This window comes from Equus asinus, chromosome 5 (genome assembly GCF_041296235.1).
Source record: "Equus asinus isolate D_3611 breed Donkey chromosome 5, EquAss-T2T_v2, whole genome shotgun sequence".
Lineage (NCBI taxonomy): Eukaryota > Metazoa > Chordata > Mammalia > Perissodactyla > Equidae > Equus > Equus asinus.
The window spans coordinates 93,127,924-93,147,487 of record NC_091794.1 but is presented as its reverse complement, the minus strand read 5'-3'; the positions used below and the strand labels follow the sequence as shown (position 1 = coordinate 93,147,487).

The following is a 19,564-nucleotide window of genomic DNA, read 5'->3' as shown; positions in this document are numbered from 1 at the left end:
TTTTAAAGATTTTATTTTTTCCTTTTTATCCCCAAAGCCCCCCGGCACATAGTTGTATATTCTTCGTTGTGGGTCCTTCTAGTTGTGGTATGTGGGACGCTGCCTCAGCGTGGTTTGGTGAGTAGTGCCATGTCCGCGCCCAGGATTTGAACCAACGAAACACTGGGCCACCTGCAGCGGAACGTGCGAACTTAACCACTTGGCCCTGGGGCCAGCCCCCCCCATTTCTTTTTTAATGTTTTATAATGTATATAACATACTAACACTGTAACAGACGTAAATAACTGCTAAATAAATGAATATAAACTGGGATGCATGCTCAAAAATTTCTCGAGTTTTGAATTTCCCTCAACTGCATTTTTAAAAACAAATCTATCAATCTACATCAGACACTAACTCTTACTGGCCTTTCTCTAGTTAAACCCAATAAAGTAGTACTATTTCCTAAGGATCCTCGTTTCCCACCAGTATACCCAGAGAAAGATTCTCCCAAGAGTAGGCCAGCCTCACTGCGTGGCTGGGACAATGAGGGGGTTTCTAAGAACTTAGGTCACACTGCTGTTCCTGCTATCTTAACGAACTGTCAAGAGAACACTGAATACCTGACATCCCAGGTGACCACAAACACCTGAAACGCAAGGGCCTCCTGCTAGAGCAGGGAGAAGCCCTGCAAAGGCCGGAGTTCCTTCTGTTGAGGAGTGCCTGCCTGCGCTCGGCCCCACAGGCCTCTGCAGTGCTCAGAAACCACACAACTCCTGCGAGACTGTGTCAATGCTGAGACTGTGTCGATGCTGAGACGGCGGGGAACTCAGCACCGCCGAGCAGCTGCTCTGTGCTCCTGGGAATGCTGAACCAGCAAATCCTGTGACAACAACCTCTTATTTTACTTTATAGTCCTAGTTTCAGTTTATTCCTATATTTACTTTATATTCCCAGACCAATGGGCTGACAAAGTAGGTATTCCATAAATACTTGTTGAATTAATAAGTAGTTTTTAATTGCTAAATCATCAAATTCAAAATCAAAAGAAAAAAGACTTCCCCCCAGAACCACTGCTATTGCTGTGCCCATCTGAGGGCACTGGTGTGATAACTAGAAAGAGATGTCAACCACTCATAAAAGTATCTTGTGCATTCTAAATTCAAATGTGTGATTTTTAAAAACCTGTTTGTGGCCACTGTCCTGAAGGAACTAATCGAGAATGGATGTGCTTGCAAATCAACATACTGGTTGACTGACTTTCAAGCATCAACACCGCTCCCCAGATGGGAACGATTCTATATATACAAAATAACAGCCAGATTGTTGTTCTTTGTTAGAAACCAGAGGGGCGGGGCCTTTTCCACACAGCTGCCAGGAGATCTCATTTAGAAACAGATAAAGCAGTTATAGAATTTTTATTTGCATGTTACACCTCATTAACTTGTCTCAGAATTAGTTCTTTCCTTTAAGACGCAGGCTACCTTCTGGAGTTGTCAAAAACATCTTTGAACTAGTTTCCTCTCCCACGAGAAGTGCAACTGATTAAGTTGGCCAAAAAATAGCTGTAGGCCTTTAGAGAGACTCATCTGAGGTCAATTGGTAGATATTCGATTCAGTTCCATGATTATACACTGCTAGTCAAAATTAAGGGTTACTTTCTAATCCCTATTAATGGCAATGCTAGATGCTTTACAAATGTTATTTTATTTGATTTTCACAATAAACTATAAGGAAAGAACATTGTTCTCTTTTTTTTAAAGATGTGCACCTGAGCTAACATCTGTTGCCAATCTTCTTTTTTTTTTCTTTCTCCCCAAAGCCCCCCCCAGTACATAGTTGTATATTCTAGTTGCAGGTCCTTCTGGTTGTGTCCTGTGGGACGCTGCCTCAGCATGGCCTGAGGAGTGGTGCCACGTCCGCACCCAGGATCTGAACCGGCAAAATCCTGGGCTGCTGAAGTGGAGGGTGTTAAGCCAACCACTCCGCCACAGGGCGGGCCCCCATTCTCTTTTCATAAATGAGGAAATGGAGGCTCTCAGAGCGAACATAGCCTGCTCAAGAGCCAAACTAAAAAGCGGGAAATCCAGGATTTTAAATCTAAGTCAAACTATGCTGTACTGCCTCAGATGATAAAGTAATTATACCACCTTAAAAAGAAAAATCGGGGCCAGCCTGGTGGCGCAGCAGTTAAGTTTGCACATTCCACTTCAGCGGCCAGGGGTTCGCCGGTTCGGATCCCGGGTGCGGACATGGCTCTGCTTGGCAAGCTATGCTGTGGTAGGCATCCCACGTATAAAGTAGAGGAAGATGGGCACGGATGTTAGCTCAGGGCCAGTCTTCCTCAGCAAAAAGAGGCAGATTGGCAGATGTTAGCTCAGGGCTAAACTTCCTCAAAAAGAAAAAGAACATTTTCACAAGTTCTGCAATAATATAACTACTTTATTAAACATATGGATGTACTTATTTTGTACAAAACAGAACACTTCTTCCTCTCCTCTGCCCCCGAGGCCACCACTCTAGAACCTCATGTTCATAAAAACACACTTTCGGCAGCAGTCATGACAAGATGAAGGAAAGTGCAATTCTGAAAGTAACACCACATAACCAAAGTGGGGAACAAAAACAAGCAGAGGTTAGCAGGTTTCTTGGCTAGCTCACTGCTGACAGGCCCTAGTCCTGCTCATCTTCTCTCAATGGAAAACATTTTAGGAATCGAATTTCCGAGTGTTGTTTAAGTAACACTGCCTGACTCCTGGTAGCATCCTTCTTCCAATTCCATCTATCCTGATGCTGTAGAAATGGCTCATTTGTAACTTCTTTAAGAAATTCCACCTTGGTTTACATCCCTGTCAAGTGATCTCCCTTTGAGCTTCAAAACAATAAAAGAGCAGTAAGTTTCAAAAGGATGTCAACTGAGACCTTTTACAGATGAAACCTACTTCCTAGAAGTCAATAGGTCAAACATATGCTCAGCTGGAGACATGAGATTGTGAAAATAGGTCCAGCTGGAATATCTCAGGTACCCAATTAGATCCAGTTATTCTGCATCTGTGGATTTAAAATGATCATCATCCACAGTGGAATAGATGTGTCCCTCGTTGCTAAGAAAATCCACAGCTTGCCTAGAAAGAAGGAAAGAAAAGGGCTCATTTTCACTATTATTATTTTTTCTTTAAAGATTGGCACCTGAGCTAACAACTGTTAACTGTTGCCAATCTTTTTTTCTTCTTCTCCCCAAAGCCCCCCAGTGCATAGTTGTATATCCTAGTTGAGTGCCCCTGGTAATGCTACGTGGGACGCCACCTCAGCATGGCCCGACGAGTGGTGCCGTGTCTGCACCCAGGATCTGAACCAGCAAAACCCTGGGCCGCTGAAGTGAAGCATGTGAACCCAACCACTCAGCCATGGGGCCAGCCCAAAAGGCTCATTTTCAAACCAATGCAGAAGAAAGGAAATTGCCTTTTGGATATGGCCAAATATGCAAACTTCACTCACTTGCTCACTTTCTATCTTAGCTAAGAATTCACAGCCATTTTGCTCACAGAGGGCTCTTGTAAGGAGATATGCCAATAAAATTACAAAACTGAGGTAATCCAAGGAGAGAGAATGGCTATCAGGACCACCCTGGATCCCTCTCCTGAACTGTGCAAAGGCAAGACATTATGGCCTCCCTTAAATATCAGTCTAAGCAAATTGAAATAAGAATCTCAAGCTGTAGTCCAGCTGGCACATAAAATCTCCTAGGATAAACAGCGGTTACAGGTTCCCTTCCCTACTCACCAACCCTCTAACTCCTCCTCGGGGAAATTGTAGGAAGTAATGGAAAGCTCTTTCCAGAAATGGTATGACACCCTCAAACACTTCAAGGCCCTCAGGGTCAGTGTCAGTAGCATATTTAATAATGTAACAATTTAGAGAGTATCTACCATGTGACAGTGATTCTGTACCTCATTATCACTGCAACTCTGAGAAAGGAATAATACTCTCATTTTATAGAATCGGAAATGGAATTAGACCTCAGCATTTTTTTTCTATGTAGGCCTAGAACTGATACATACTAACAAATAACTATCACAAACACCACAAGGCACCGTTTCCTGGAATCACAAAGCTGCTTGTCTAACATGGAATCAGGACATGGATGTTGGAGGGACTGCCTAATGCCTTCAGGTCCAGATAGCCTGAAGCACACAGCTCCACAGCAGGGACAGTAATGCCAATGGGACTATACACCTGAGGACCAGGAGCTAAGGCCCTTACTCCTCCAGACTAAACCCATAAGAAGTCAGATTTATCTAGTCAATTTTTGCTCAAAATCATATCCCTGCACATACTGGGATTTAGTATTTACTGAATGAAGATATGAGTGAGTGATGTGGTGGGTAGCACCATCTTTGTGAGTCCTTTTTCTGTTTTTCCATGATTGAACAACTTCCCTTCTGTCAATAAGATGGCAGTTAACAGATAGTTTCCTTTTCTTTTTTTAACTCACTTCTCACTACCAGAAAACTCTGGTGAGGTGAAATGGGTACAATTTTGGAGCCCTGGCTGATGGAAACCGAATACTCACTTTATTGAGGCTACAGCCATGTGTTGGAGCTGGTTCTTGAGATCTTGAAAGTTTAATCCTTCAGGCCTTGGGCAAGCCTTAATCAAATTCAGCACCTAAAAATTTAAATCGAAAAGATTTTAGCAATTACTTTTGTTTTTTTCTTAAAGATTGGCACCTGAGCTAACATCTGTTGCCAATCTTCTTTTTTGTCCTTCTTCTCCCCAAAGCCCCCTGGTACATAGTTGTATATTCTAGTTGCAGGTCCTTCTGGTTGTGCTATGTGGGATGCCGCCTCAGCATGGCTTGATGAGCGGTGCCATGTCCGTGCCCAGGATCCAAACCAGCGAAGCCCTGGGCCACTGAAGCGCAGTGCGTGAACTTAACCATTTGGCCACAGGGCCGGCCCCTGAGCAACTACTTTAAATCAGCTCCCTATGTAATCTGAGTCCCTTTATAAGAAAGAAATGAGTTGGGTACTTAGCCTTAGAATCATTAAGGAAGTAACAAATTTAGGATTGTCTGTGTTTTGCATTTCTGGAATCACTCAGTGTTTATTTACCTGGTTTTGGGCCACAGTGAGGCCATTTGCTGGCATGAGGCTATTCCCACCAAAGTTTCCTGCTTCCCCCATTCCTGGATTGCTGATAGATGCTCTCCCTGCTGGGGGCTGAATTAAGAAAGAAGTTCACAACATTAGAAAATTCACCAATTTAAACACAGTCCTTGCTATTTTAAATAGCTTGTTAATGAGCTGCTTATAAAAAACAATTCAAGCAGTTTTCCCAGTAACAATTGCTTACATCGGAAGGGACGGCTATAATCTAATAAGTACTTCAACAGAAGTTAAAGTAATCCTCTGAAGCACATGATAGCAAACAGAGAGAAAAGTCCCTCCTGGCTTCTTCTTTTCTTTGTGATGTGAGAGGAACCAGAGGAAAATTAGCACTGAGAAGAAAATTACCCAGAGATCTGCTATAATTGTATCTATCCTTGGTGCTTAATCACTCAAGCATTTTACTGAGTGTCACCTAGGCATGAAGCATTACAGGGAGAGAAAAGAAGACAGTTCCCAATCACCCTCTCTTTTCTCTTTTTACCACCAAATTTCTAAAAATAATAGGCTATAATTACTGTTTTCATTTCCTTTCTCCTTAGTCACCCCTCAGCCCCCCACTACAGTCACGCGCCACATAACGACGTTTCAGTCAACAGCAGATCATATCTATGACAGTGGTCCCATAAGATTAGTACTGCACAGCCTCAGTGTGCAGGAGGCTGTACCATTCAGGTTTGTGTTAAGTACACTCTACAACGTTCCCACAACAACACAATCACCTAACGATGCATTTCTCGGATCGTACCTCCATTGTTAAGGGACAGACACATGACTGTATTTGGATTCTCCCCAAACACAGCTCTGAAACTGTTCTCACCAAAGTCACCAATGACTTTTCAACCAACACACCCAACAGTCTCTTTTGGTCCTGATAACACCTGACCTCTTAGAAACAAACAGTGCTGACCATACTCTTGAAAGGTACCCCTCCCTAGGTATCTTGATACCATATTCTTCCAGTTCTCCCCTGACCTCTCAAACTACACCTTCTCAGTATCCCCTTATTAACCTTTTCTTCTACCTGTCTCCCAAAAGGCTGACAGCTCTCCTAGGATTTCATCCCAGACCTCCTCCCAGGCCACAAATCCTTGTTCCCAGCCATCTACCAGACCCCTCCACCTAGATATCTCACACACTTCAAAAAATTTAATTCCTGGGGCCGGCTCCGTGGCCGAGTGGTTAAGTTCGCGCACTCCGCTGTGGGCGGCCCAGGGTTCAGATCCTGGGCACGGACATGGCACCGCTCGTCAGGCCACGTTGAGGTGGTGTCCCACATCCCACAACTAGAAGGACCTGCAACTAAGATATACCACTATGTACAGGGGGCTTTGGGAAGATAAAGTAGAAAAAAAAAAAAAAAAAGATTGGCAACAGTTGTTAGCTCAGGTGCCAATCTTTAAAAAAAAAAAAAAAATTTAATTCCCTCCCCAAACCTGCTCGCCCTGCTACATTCCATCTCAATTAGTAAACCCAACCCCAATCCTGCAGACTTCAGTCATCTGTGAGTCTCCTTTCGCTCACCTTCCACAATCTATCACCACAGCCTACTGACACAATCCTCAGTGCAGCTCAAGTCGACCTCATCACCCCAGACCGGTATCTCAGCTGCTAGTCTCTCCTACTCCAATCAAGCCTCCTCACTGCTCCCAAGTCAACTCTGATCGCATCACTCTTTTGCCTAAAAGCTTTCAGGTGGCTCCCCCTGCCTGTGAAAATGATATAAAACTCCTAGACATTCAAGATCTGCCAGAACTAGATGTCAGGATCTGTATTTTATTCTTGACCACTCCTTTCCAACACACTTTACTCCCCAGCTGCATTTGGACTTCTTTCCATCCACAAACAGGCTTCTGACCTGAACATGTTGTTCCCTGTCTGGAATGCTCCTCCTCTCATCTGCCTGGTAAACACTCTTCTCAACCTTTAAGGCCCAATTTAATGGCACTGCCTTTGTAAAGCTTTCTCTGACATTCCCCAAGCCAAGTTAGTCACGTTCTTCATTCTTGGCTCTCACAGCATTTGGCCCATTCCCTCACATAGCAGCCACCACACTGTGTGCTTGTCACTTTCCTCCACAAGCCCCTCCATCTTTGCACAGTGCCTGCTGGACAGTATGTGCTCAATCAATGTTTAATCTAGTAAACTAAATAAATAAAGATGGCAGAAGATCAAATATGTTAAGTACTCATATCTTTTAAGACTTGTTTTAGGCATCACCTCCTCCAGGGGGCCTTTCTTGATGTCCAGGTCAGGACAGGAAACCCTTCTCTGTGGTTCCCTGCTTTCACTGCTTAAGGGATCTGAACTCCCAATGCTTAACAAAAACTCTTTCAGAGAAAGGACTGTTTTATTTACTCCTCAATATAATTGTCTATCTTCCCAGTTTCACCCTAACTCCCAGTTTACTCCCTAACCACCCATTCTCACTTTAAAACCATTTTTATAACATTTGATACATATATATATGTTATGAAGTATAGCAATAAAAAAATACCCCAAACTTTCTAACCAATCCTATTCTTTTTAACTCACTTTCCCCCTATCTTCTACCGAAGCCTTTCTTCTGAAGATCCGTGTTCCCAAATCCAATAACAGACCTTTCTCATCACCTTACTTGACTTTTAGGCAGCATTCTACAATTGATCTCCACTCTCTCCTTCTTAAAATACTCTTTTCAGAATATTCTACAGAATCACATTTCCTGGTTTTCCTCCTGCCCAACGGGCTTCTTTTTTGACTTTCACTGGTTCCTGTCCTGCTTCCAGACTTCTAAAGGTTAGCGTGTCCTGGAGCTCGCATCTCTGACCTCCTTAACTCCATGGTTATCTCATCTGAGGCTTTCAATATCACCTAGACAACAATGACTCCTGAAGTTCTCTCTCTAGCCCTGACCTCTCCCTTGAGTCTCAGCTTTATATATCCAACCGTCCATTCTGTTCCCCATGTGGATATCTAACTAGTATCTTACACTGTCCAAGACAGAATGCTGGATTTTACCCTCCAAACCTGCTAGGTTCATCTAGTCGCTCAAGTTCCAAACCAAGGAGTCATTTTTGAACCCTCGCTTTTCTTTACATCCTCTATCTAACCCACCAATAAGTCCTGTCAGTGCTACCTTCAAAATATATCAGTCTAACCACTCCTTTATCCCAGCTGCTGCTACCATTCCCCTGAATTATTTTATTTTTTAAAGATTTTATTTTTCCTTCTCCCCAAAGTCCACCGGTACATAGTGGTATTATTTTTAGTTGTGGGACCTTCTAGTTGTGGCATGTGGGATGCCACCACAGCATGGTTTGATGAGTGGTGCCATGTCCGCACCCAGGATCCCAACCTGTGAAACCCTGGGCCACCAAAGCAGAGTGTGAGAACTTAACCACTTGGCCATGGGGCCAGCACCCCCCCACCCCCCGAATTACTTCTGTTGCTATTCTTGGTGCCTCAGTCTAGTCTCAATACAGTAGCCTGAGTGAGCTTTTTAAAAGGTAAATCAGACCATGTCACTCCCTAGTCAAAACCTTCTACAGGTTTAGTATCAATTAGAAAAGTAATCTTTACTATGGCCTACAAAGCCCTATATGATCTGGGTCCTGCTTCCTTGCCTACATCTCTCTACCATTTTCCCTGTCATTTGCTTTACTCCAGACACTCTGCCCTTCTCACTGGCCTCAGGTATGTCAAGCTTCTTTCAGCCTCACAGCTTCTAACTTTCTGCTCCCTCTGCTTACAGTTTTCTTCTCCTATCTAAAATTGTACCATTCTTATTCCTTCCATCACTCTTTTCTCCCATTCTGCTTATACTTATTTCAGAGCAACTATAACTACCTAAAACTATATATTTGTTTTCTTGTTTATCGGCCATTTTTCTCAAGAATGTAAGTTTGAAGGCAGACGCTTTATCCATCTTGTTCACTGCCGTATTCCAAGAGCCTTAAATAATGACTGGCACATACCAGGCTCAGGAAATATTTTTTAAATGAAGGAATGAATGAATTTATCTCTGTATCCCCAGTGCTTAACAAAGCACTTGGCACAGAATAGGATACCACAGCATCCTAAATGGCTCATCAGTTCTCTAGTCTCTACTACTGTAACCAATCTTCCACCTTACCACCAGAATCATCTAAAAACATTCTAATACAAGAATCAACAAACCCTTTATATGGTCCTAGGTGGACTTGCCAAATTAAATCATACAAAAGAAAATAATGTTGAGAAATCTTAATACGAAGCAAGAAATATAATTTCAGAGACAAAATAATGGTGCATAATTTTTCCTATTTAGCCAATAGGTTGGAAGGAAAGCAGCAAAAGGCTGTCCTAGTTGGGGTTTTTCTCTGAATATGGACTGACAATCCTGGAGCTAAAAACTCAGCCTATGCGCCTACACTTAAGGGTGTCTTAAGCCTCAGCCATTCATGCCACTGGGTTCAGAGGAACCTGTAATCCTAATAGAAAGATGAGTGCTTCATTTGGAATAAAATAACACAGTAAAACTCATGAAGAAAATGTTCTAAGGACTGAGTGATGCCTTTCTTCTGGCTTGATCTTCAAAATGTCTAGGAAATCAAAGTCAGAGCACAGACACTATCTATGTTCTTCCAGGAAAGAGAAAAAACTATGAGAGGGAAGCTGCTCACCTGGCTGTTAGCTTTGTTCAGCATCATGTGTGCATTGACTACTTCCAGAATATGTGTGGTGAACTCATTCATATCCTCCAGGGGCATGATCTTAAAGGCGACCAGACTTTTTTTGTTCTATTAAAACAAAGAGAAAATTGTGAATAAAGGATGAGCACATTCAAGTCAATTTCAGATCAAAACATTGTGGCTCTTTTCTTGGTTAAAATATTTTGCCAACGTGGGGAAAATGTGTTATATATACTTAAAATTTTTAACTCAACATTAATCCAAGTATAGTCAATAATGGAAGGAAAAAAGCAAAACTGGCTCAGAGATCAATGACTTCCCCAAGGTTAGACAACCAAGCAGAGTCTAGTTTCCAGACTCCAAATCTACACCTAACAGACGTTACAGATGGCAACTATGGGCGGAGATCCTGCTCTTTCTCTACATTCTGTTAGTCTTATGTTAAGGTAAAAACTCATTATTTCCTTTTGAAGAAGAGAAAAATGAAATAACTTCAGTGTAACTCCTACTGAACATAAAGACTTCATCAAGTCTTAAGTATCCTAAACTCAGGCATGAATCCAGAAATCACTTCATACAAATACATTTTAACTGTTATTTTTTTCCGACTTTACCTGAAAAGATCTCAGATGGCCAGCTACTTTCACATACGTTTCTGGAGGAACCACAGCGTTTTCCCCACTGGTATCCTAAAAGATAAAATACACACATAGCAAGGTTTTAGTGATGCTGGTAAAAGACTCTTTAGAATTTCTAAATTACGTATAGAACAAGAAAGTTATAAAGTAAGAGAGCTAAAGGATTCTAATATGGCACTAATTAGTTTGCTCTGCCTTTTAGAATTTACTTTTTTATAACATCAGAAAACAGAATTAAAATCTCTATAGGTAATGTCTACTTCCAAAGTCCTACGCTATACACGTTATCAAAAAAGCAAACAATTATGGGACTCTCATTCAATGCTCTTAGGCACACAACTTTCTGGTGGATGTACTTACCAGCATAGCAATTCTACTTTTAGGAATTTACGGAAATAATTAAGAACATATATTAAGATTTAGCTTTAAGAACATTTATATGGCATAATTTAGAGCATTAAAAATTTTAAAACAACCTAAATATCCAACAGGTACACTTTCAAATAATGGCATACTTCACACCTTTGTAAATGATAATGTAGGATTCTATTTATTGTCTGGGAAAATCAGATGTAACACATAAAAAAAGCTGGTTTCCCATATGGGGGAAAATACAAACCAAAATGTTAATGGTTAACTGGGATACTTACAAATGATTTTAATATTTCTTTTTGAGTTCTCTAAAATGTGTACATATTATTTATAAGAAAAATATATAAGCTGAGTCTTAGTTCTTTTCTGATTATAAAACACAATTATAAAAAGCTAGAAAATAAAATATATGTATTTAAAAATTTTTAAAAACCCAATCCTATCACCTGGAGACCAACTTTTTTTTTGCATTTCACTCTACTTATCTATTATTTTCCATAGCTGACTCTATACCACAGATAAAACTTTATATTTCCACATAGAACATTTTAAAACCACTTGGAAAAAGCAAAGCTGGATCCATACTTCTCTCATTTTACCAAAAAATATTCTTAATAGATCAAAGACTTTATTAAAAAAAAGGAAACCATAGAAATAATAGAAAACACAAACAATTAAAAAAAATAATTTGAGACTAGGAAAAGCTTTTCAAAGTTAAAAGACAAACTAGAGAAATTTTTTGTCTAATTATGATAAGTTACTATTTTTCAAGCCATTACAAACAAAAATAAACAAACAAGCACTCCTGGGGGTGGGGGAATCAAAGGACTGAAAGACAATTTACGAAAACCCCACAAATTAACATTAAATATAGTAAAAAAAAAAAAAACAATCAATCTAAAACCAAAGAAATCCAAATAAAAAGAATGAGAAAATTCTCACTGACAAGACTATTTTTCAAACTATCATATAAAATTGAAGACTCACAAAACCCACTGTTAGAAAGGGTGTGAGAACTAACTGGACACTCTCATTCACTAATGAAGTAGAAATTGGTACCTTTTCGGAAGGCAGTAAAAAATGTAAAAATGTAAATGTAAGACTGAAAAATGTACGATGCAGATTTAAAGCTAGAAAACCTAGTTTCAAAGAATTCATCTTAAGATTATCTCATAATCATGGCGAGACATACACAAAGATACTCACTGGGGCATTGTCTATGATAGCAAACGATCAGAAACGAGCTTAATGCTCCCTCCTTAAGTCTACTATTAAATAAAGGATGATGTAGCCTTATGATGGAACAGGCAGTTACTAAAAATGATGATGTAAATCTCTATTTATTGATGTTAGGAATCAGTTCCACAAGACAGTTTTGAGTGAAAAAAGCAGATTGTAGAGCAGTTGCATACCATATCATCCTTTATGTAAAACTGTATGCATATATCTGTATGTGCAGATGCGCAGAGAGAAACATCTGAAAGGGTATTTACCAAAATGTGTTATAACAGTAGTCATCTCTGGGATGTGGGATTTCAGGTGATTTTTAAATGTTTTATTAGTAAGCATGGTACATTTTATGTGAACGTGTAGTATAAGCCATCTGTAGCAGCTATCTTCCCACTTGATGGCAAAGACTGTGTCTTTTTCATTCTTTGCATACATGAAACCAAGCACAGTCTGGTTCAGAATCGGTACTCCAAAAATAATTGCTGAATGAATTATCCTGTATTTTTCTAAGAAACTAAAAGTAAAGAATGCATAATGACTAAGCCATTCATCCGCAGATGACTTGTGGTTCTTGAAGTAAAAAGAGCACGCAAAATGTTTATTATCCAAATTTTGTGTAATGAATGTATTTTGCAAACAACATGAAAGACCAAGAGTCCTTCCGCCCAATTAAAAAATAAAAAGGAGAATCAATTAGTGGTTACCAGAGGGGAAGGGGATTGGGGCGGGGGACAAAAGGGTAAAGAGGCACATATGTACGGTGACAGATAAAAATTAGACTATTGGTGGTGAGCACAATGCACTCTATACAGAAATTGACAAATAATAATGTACACCTGAAATTACACAATGTTATAAACCATTATGACTTCAATAAAATAACTGGAAAAAAAGGGCACATGGTAGAAAGCAAATAAATATAAATAATTCTGAATCAGTAAACACAAATTTAAAAACAGGATAAAAAGCATATATTTCCTTTCAGTCAATTTTTCTCCGTGTTTATATAAACTCATATACAAGCTGTTTTGCAAAAACACGGTCATACCATGCGTACTACCTCATAACATGCTCTTTTCCTCTCAATAATTTATGGTAGACACTGTGACAATGCATACATTCATCATTTGCAGTACTTCATAAATATACCACGGTTTAATTAATAATACTCTATTGCTAGCATTCTGAGATTGCTTTCTTCATCATTATAAACACAGCCATGTGTTGCTTAATGATGGGGACACCTTCTGAGAAATGCGTCATTAGGCCATTCCCATCATTGTGCGAACATCAGTGTACTTACACAAATCTAGATGGCATAGCCTACTACACACCTAGGCTGTATGGTACTAATCTTAGGGGACCACTGTTGTACACACACTCTGTCAATGACTGAAATGTCGTTATGTGGTGCATGACTGTGATGCCATGATCAGCATTCTTACAACCGAATCTTTGCATGTCTTTCATTATTTCCTTAATGCAAATCTCCAGCAGTGGAGTGCTAGGTCAATATTTTTGATGGATGATTTTGATCATTGGCTGTTTTCTGAGAAAGGTTATACCAATTTATAGTCATACCATCAGGGTAGGATGGTATCTACTTCCTTAGACAAACAAGAACAAATCATTTAACAAATATTTAAGCACGAGAGGCACTATGCCAGCTACTGTTCTCACCAGAAGTGGACATTATCATTCTTTTTTTTCCTTTGCCAACTTAAAAATGGTATCTTAATGTTTATTAAACCTGCTTTTGTTATTGTTGTTATAATCTGCATTTCATCTTTTATGAATTACCTGTGTATCTTCTTTGCCCATTTTTCTAAGGTGCAGTTTTTTTTTTTTTGCTTTGTAACAGCTTTTATTAATTAAAAATTTTAAATGTTTGTAATATGTTACAAAAATTTTTCCCATTCACTTAAACAGTATTTACTGAGGGCTACTATGTAATGCGCACTGTCCTATGTGCTGGGGAAACAGTGGTGACCAAATAAAAATCTTTGTTCTCACGAAGTTTACATTCTAGCACCTCCTGTCACTTGCCTTTTGTTTATAGTATTTTGGGATCTTTAGAAGGTTTTAAATTTTTATGAAATCAAATGTATAAACCTTTCATTTTAGGGTTTCTGCCTTTGATGTCTTGCTTACGTATTATTTTTATAGTAAGGAAAACTTTTAAAAAGTATGACTAAAAAAGTTCGACATCTCCAAAGTCCCAAAGTAACCCCACCCTAATTTAAAAACAAACGCTTACATCTGTGTCAACCCACTGGCGAACATCCATGGGTGCAGCTGTCATGTCATCTATCTTGTAAACGATGTTGGTTGGAGCTTTCTCCGCATGCCTGATTATACCCACAATAGTGACCTAGATCAGAAGAAAAAAAAAGTCTGGTTTTCCTGGAAACCAAAGCAACATTTATGTATCTTTAAACGAAGTAAGTTTTATTTCATTCTTCATATGATTAAGTGACTCTTCCACAAATTATTTTACACACCTGTGAAATCTCTACATTCCCAATTTTGAACGCTTCATCAATCAGAGTGGCAGAAAGCAGCTGAGATATGGTACAGGGTACAATGTGCTGGGCACGGGCTCTCTGAAAAGAAAAAGTACGCATAAATTCAATTAAGAAAATAGTAACTATAACTCATTTATCAGTGCTATGTGCCAAGCACTTTACATATATAACACTGAATCTTCAAAATGAACCTCATTATCCTTGCTTCACAGAGATGGAAACCAGGCTCATATAGCTAATAATAATGCCACACTTGAGAATTCAAAGTCAGTTTGTCTGACTCCAAAGCTCCCGATGAATGGGTGAGTCTGTGTGGCACTAGGGACACGTCAAAATGAGAAGGCAGAGTAGGCACAGCATAAGGAAGGGTGACCCGTCTCCAGACCTTCAAAGAGGAAACTCGTGTTAGGATGAAGGTAAGCTGGAGCTGGCAGTTCAGGTGCCGGATGAGATGATAACTGGAAAGGGTGTAAGCAATGGCCAGCAGAGGCAGCACTCTGGAGTTGCTCTAAGTCTCGTGATAAAAAGTTAGAGGCACAGGTCCTTTAGGACAGATGTTCTGACAATTAGATAGAAGTCCTGGGGGAAATGGGACAAATGCTCAGCCACACTGGACATCTTGAGGGAAGGGACAGGATGTGATGGGCGGAAGAGTGTCTAGAGGACACTCAAATCACATCCTAAAGCAGCCCACCAACAATGCAGACTCATACTGTTGCCTACCACTGGCCAGGGGCTGTCTAGGTGACATGAAGATAAGAAAAACAGGATAGGATTTGTCCTCAACACATTCCTAACCAAAGGGAGGTACAAATGTAAGTAACAAACCTGGTCTTGACACACTATGGATGAGATGCGCTATGTGATATCTCAGAAATTTTCTTCTGTGAGGAAGATTGGCCCTGAGCTAACGTCTGTTGCCAATCTTCCTCTTTTTGCTTGAGGAAGATTGTCCCTGAGCTAACATCTGTGCCAATATTCCTCTATTTTATGTGGGATGCCACCACAGCATGGCTTGACAAGCAGTGCTAGGTCTGTGCCTGGGATCTGAACCTGTGAATGCTGGGCCACCGAAGCGGAGTGCCCAAACTTAACCACTATGCCAGTGGGCTGGCCCCTTACAAAAATTTAATGGTCCTTTTGAGAAGAGGGAGCATTAGGGCTGTACTCTGAAGCATGAAAATTGTGACAGTAAAAAAACAGTGGGTAAGGAATGGACATCAGAGGCTGAGGCCAAGTGTGTATCCCCACAAACTCAGAGAGAGAATATGTACAAGGCAGAAAATGCATGGTGGATTGAAGATTAGAGTTCTTCCCGTCAGAAATCAACATGAAGCAACTCAATAGCTGTTCTGTAAGACAGAACATAGTAGACTCTTGGCCTTCATGGATTTAACAGTCGCAGTTTTGCCCTGAAGCTCCACAACACTAGCAACATTTCCCACTGCTGAAGCATCATTGTGAACGGTGAGCGCTGCAACGCTGGTATAAAGTAAGCCCAGCCAACCACCAGTGCAGGTCACAAAAGGCAGCAGCCATGCTTGGGGGTTAAGATTACGGCTCTACCACTCAGGAGCGATGTGTTCATGTCATGTTTCTCAACTCGTCTGGACCTGTTTCCTCACCTGTAAAACTAGGAATGATAAAATCATTATGAAAATTAAATATACGGTGAAGTACCTAGAATACTACCTGGCACACTGCAAGCACTCAATAAATGTGAGCAATTACGATGCCAGCTATTGGTCCTCACCCTTTACACCTGCAACAGCTTTTAATAAGGATGCAAAGGAATCAACTGTTTTTCACCTTTACTTTATGGTACTTTATACGTGAAGTTAAGCTATATTAGTATTTCTAGATTTAAAATTTGCTGAGGTCCCATGTTCTCGCTCTCATTCTCTACGATATACTGTTTTCGCCTATCACAGGTTAGATTTTCATTGTATTTTCAGCATAGGAAAACTAAGAACGACTATGGTTAACAGGAGCAAGAACAATGGCTTTGGAGGCAGACAGTCCTCGAGAGCTGTGTTCAAATCCCGGCTCCACGGCCTTGGACACAGCACCATCTCTTCTGCAAAATGAGGATATCCACCTTTCAAATTGTAAACAAAACACACAATGTATATAAAAACGCTAACACCAATCTCTACAGGTAGTACGTGTTCAACAAATATTACTCCTCAGCTAAGAAAGTTACATTTAATGACAGGTGTTAGTAGGACCTTCAAATTCATCTCAAATCAGAGATACCTTCTTTTGAAATGAGCACCTACTACGTGCCAGGAACTGATTGCATGGAGATCCTGGTTTGTTCCAAAGAGATTCAGAGAGTGTGCCAGCACAAGCATGCTTAATTTTGAAAAATTTTTTTTTCTAGCTGACTGTGAACCAGAGGCTACTCTGACAGTGCTGTATGAAACCACCATTTTTATAGGTAGAAAAATGCTCAGTACTGGGAATTTCACATGGTTCAACAGAATATAATAGGTTTGTAGTGGATAGGAAACATTTTAGATAAGGCGTTTATCTCATTTACTGTGGAAAAGGCACTAGATTTAAAAACAAAAAGACCTGGGTTTGAATCTCCAGCTTATAACCATCACTGTTGTCTGAAAAGCTGTCTTAATACACAGCCCAAGCTAGGGATCCTGGGATAAAAATTCTAACCACTGGAAGGAAGAAAAATAGTTAAGCTTAGGGAGAAAAGATGAGAACCAGTTATCTTTTGCTTTCTCTTCACAGCCTCAAGGAAGACAACGTTAGAGGACTGGAGCCTCCTCTAGTCTTCCTGGGAAAAGGAAAACTACAATATGGGGCTGGCCCCGGGGCCTAGTGGTTAAGTTCATGCACTCTGCTTCAGTGGCCCGGGGAACACAGGTTTGAATCCTGGGTGCAGACCTACAGACCGCTCATCAAGCCATGCTGTGGGGACATCCCACATATAAAATAGAGGAAGACTGCCACAGATGTTAGCTCTGGGCCAATCTTCTTCACCAAAAAAGAAAGAAAGAAAGAAAGAAAACTATACTAGAGAGAAGAAACTGCTCATCAGACTTTGGGTTTGCTCAGCATCACAGGTGCACTGTCTGGTTCCAGCTACTTACCAGCTATGTAAGCTCAAGCAGCCCCCTCATCTCCCTGAGCCTCTGTTGTGCAACCGAGTAAACAATCAATACCATATGGGATTATACGAAACAATTTAGACGAAAAACATAAAGCAACGTCCAAACATGGGAATTATCAATGAATTCCTTCCCACCAGCACACGCCCACGAATTAACAGTTTAGGAGAAAGCGTATCACAGTACACACGCGGAACCCGTGGATACTGAATCCTCACACGGCATGTGACTGACACCCAAGGAGAAGGCAGATCCACCCGTCTTTAAAGGAGGAAACCATCAGCAGTTGTTAATGCAAACTCCCTTCCGAGAGCGCGAACACCGACCGTTTGGACAGCCGTTTACCGATCACTTTCCTACCCGCTCCCTTCCTCAGAACCCTCAGAGCCACCCCGCGACGGGAGTCGTTCCAGCACCGCCGTCAGACGACAAAGACCACGGGCCACACGGTTCAAGCCGCTTCAGCGAAGCCACGCCACCGGTTAAAGCGCAAAGCCGACTCGGGACCCGCTGTTGTGGCTCCAACGCTCGTGTTCTTTTTATTTTGTTTATTTTCGTGTTCTTTTTAACAAAAGCACCTGGGACCATTACTGAAAGTGACTCTGGGGTACTTTATACATATCTGAAGTCTCCCAACAGCCCCGAAGGGTGTATCACGGATCCCGTTTAGCAGGCGCAAAACTGACTCCCAAGAGGGCTGGGGACCGTGTGCAACGACAGGACTCACTAGCCGTCCCGGTAAATTTCCACACGCGGCCGGGCGAACGCGGATGCGAACCCGGGGCCGACGCCACTCCCCACGCGTCCGGCACTGCACGGGAGGACGCGGGGAGCCCACGGCGGGTGGGCGCCGGCTCGGGCCGCGCTCAGCACCCTCGGCCGCCCGGGCGTCCTCGCACGGCGGAGTCGGGAGGTGCGGGACGGGGTGAAACGGGACCAAGCGCTCTCCCAACTCACCGATTTCTTCTCGGCCTGAGAAGGGGTCGGCGAGCCAAAGCCCCCCGGCGACTGCGTGTAGCCGCCGGCTCCCCCGTAGCTGGAGCTGCCGTAGCTCTCAAAGCCACCTGGTTTCAAACGACAACAGTGTCGGTAACGGCGCCGCTTCCCAGGGCTCCGACGACTCCAGGGCGCCTCAGACCTCGGCTCTCCCACCTCTGCCGGCGTCGCCCGGCCTGGCCCACCACCCTCCCCGGCCCCACCCGCCGCGCCGCCCGCCCGTCCCCCACCCCCGCCCTTTCGCTACGTCCTTCTTGCGACTCTATCCTCCTCCGCCCCACTCATCATTACTATTGAACATCATGACCACGACTCCTCAGGAAAGAGGCCCAGAAGGTTCCGGCCTGGAGGGTTCGCCGGACACCTCAGAAACCCGTCGACCCTGCCGCTGTATCTACTTTCCGCTGGCGCCACAAACTCCTTCCCGCGAAAGACGAAGCCAATCAGCGTCCAGAAGGCTTCTCGCTTCAGCCAATCAATGCTCACGAATCCTACGCTCTTTCCGGTCTTCTCTCGTCACGCTCCTGAAAATACGCACTCTGCTCCCACCAGGGCCGGACGCCTCTGCGGCCATCTTTATTAAGGGCAAAACAAGCGGCACCAACGGAAGCAAGGAGCGGCAAGATGCTGATTGGGTGGTGTCTCAAGAAAACAACCAATCAAAACACTACTTCCGCATCTCGTCCCATGTAATCCCACCCCTGTCAAGTGAGTGACACCTTACATCACTTCCTTCGTTGGGCGTCCTCCTGTTCCCGCCAAACTCTGTACCAATCAGACGACGCCTTAATCTAAAGGGCTGTAGTAGAGTTCTTGCTTCGGCGTCGCCGCCCGGCAGTCGCGCTGCGTTTGCGTATCCCAGGAATGCGCTGTGCT

The 19,564-nt window shown here is 42.1% G+C and overlaps 1 protein-coding gene across 1 annotated transcript; it reads right to left on the bottom strand.

Moving 5' to 3' along the window:
- Window positions 1-2,400: 2,400 nt before the first annotated feature.
- Window positions 2,401-19,275, bottom strand: RPA2 (replication protein A2). The gene is made up of 9 exons (XM_014853608.3): window positions 18,980-19,275; window positions 18,650-18,756; window positions 14,541-14,642; window positions 14,297-14,410; window positions 10,414-10,488; window positions 9,791-9,907; window positions 5,094-5,201; window positions 4,553-4,647; window positions 2,401-3,104 (listed from the first exon to the last, which is right to left on the bottom strand). Exons 1-9 carry the CDS (start codon window positions 18,990-18,992, stop codon window positions 3,020-3,022), a joined length of 816 nt encoding a protein of 271 aa, XP_014709094.1. The 5' UTR covers window positions 18,993-19,275; the 3' UTR covers window positions 2,401-3,019.
- Between the last annotated feature and the right edge of the window lie 289 nt (window positions 19,276-19,564).

Coding starts and splice junctions, on each gene's coding strand:
- RPA2 (XM_014853608.3), bottom strand. Junction 5,202..9,790: donor TGAACAAAGCTAACAGCCAG/GTGAGCAGCTTC, acceptor TTCTTAATTCAG/CCCCCAGCAGGGAGAGCATC. Junction 3,105..4,552: donor ATGGCTGTAGCCTCAATAAA/GTGAGTATTCGG, acceptor CCTTCTTTCTAG/GCAAGCTGTGGATTTTCTTA.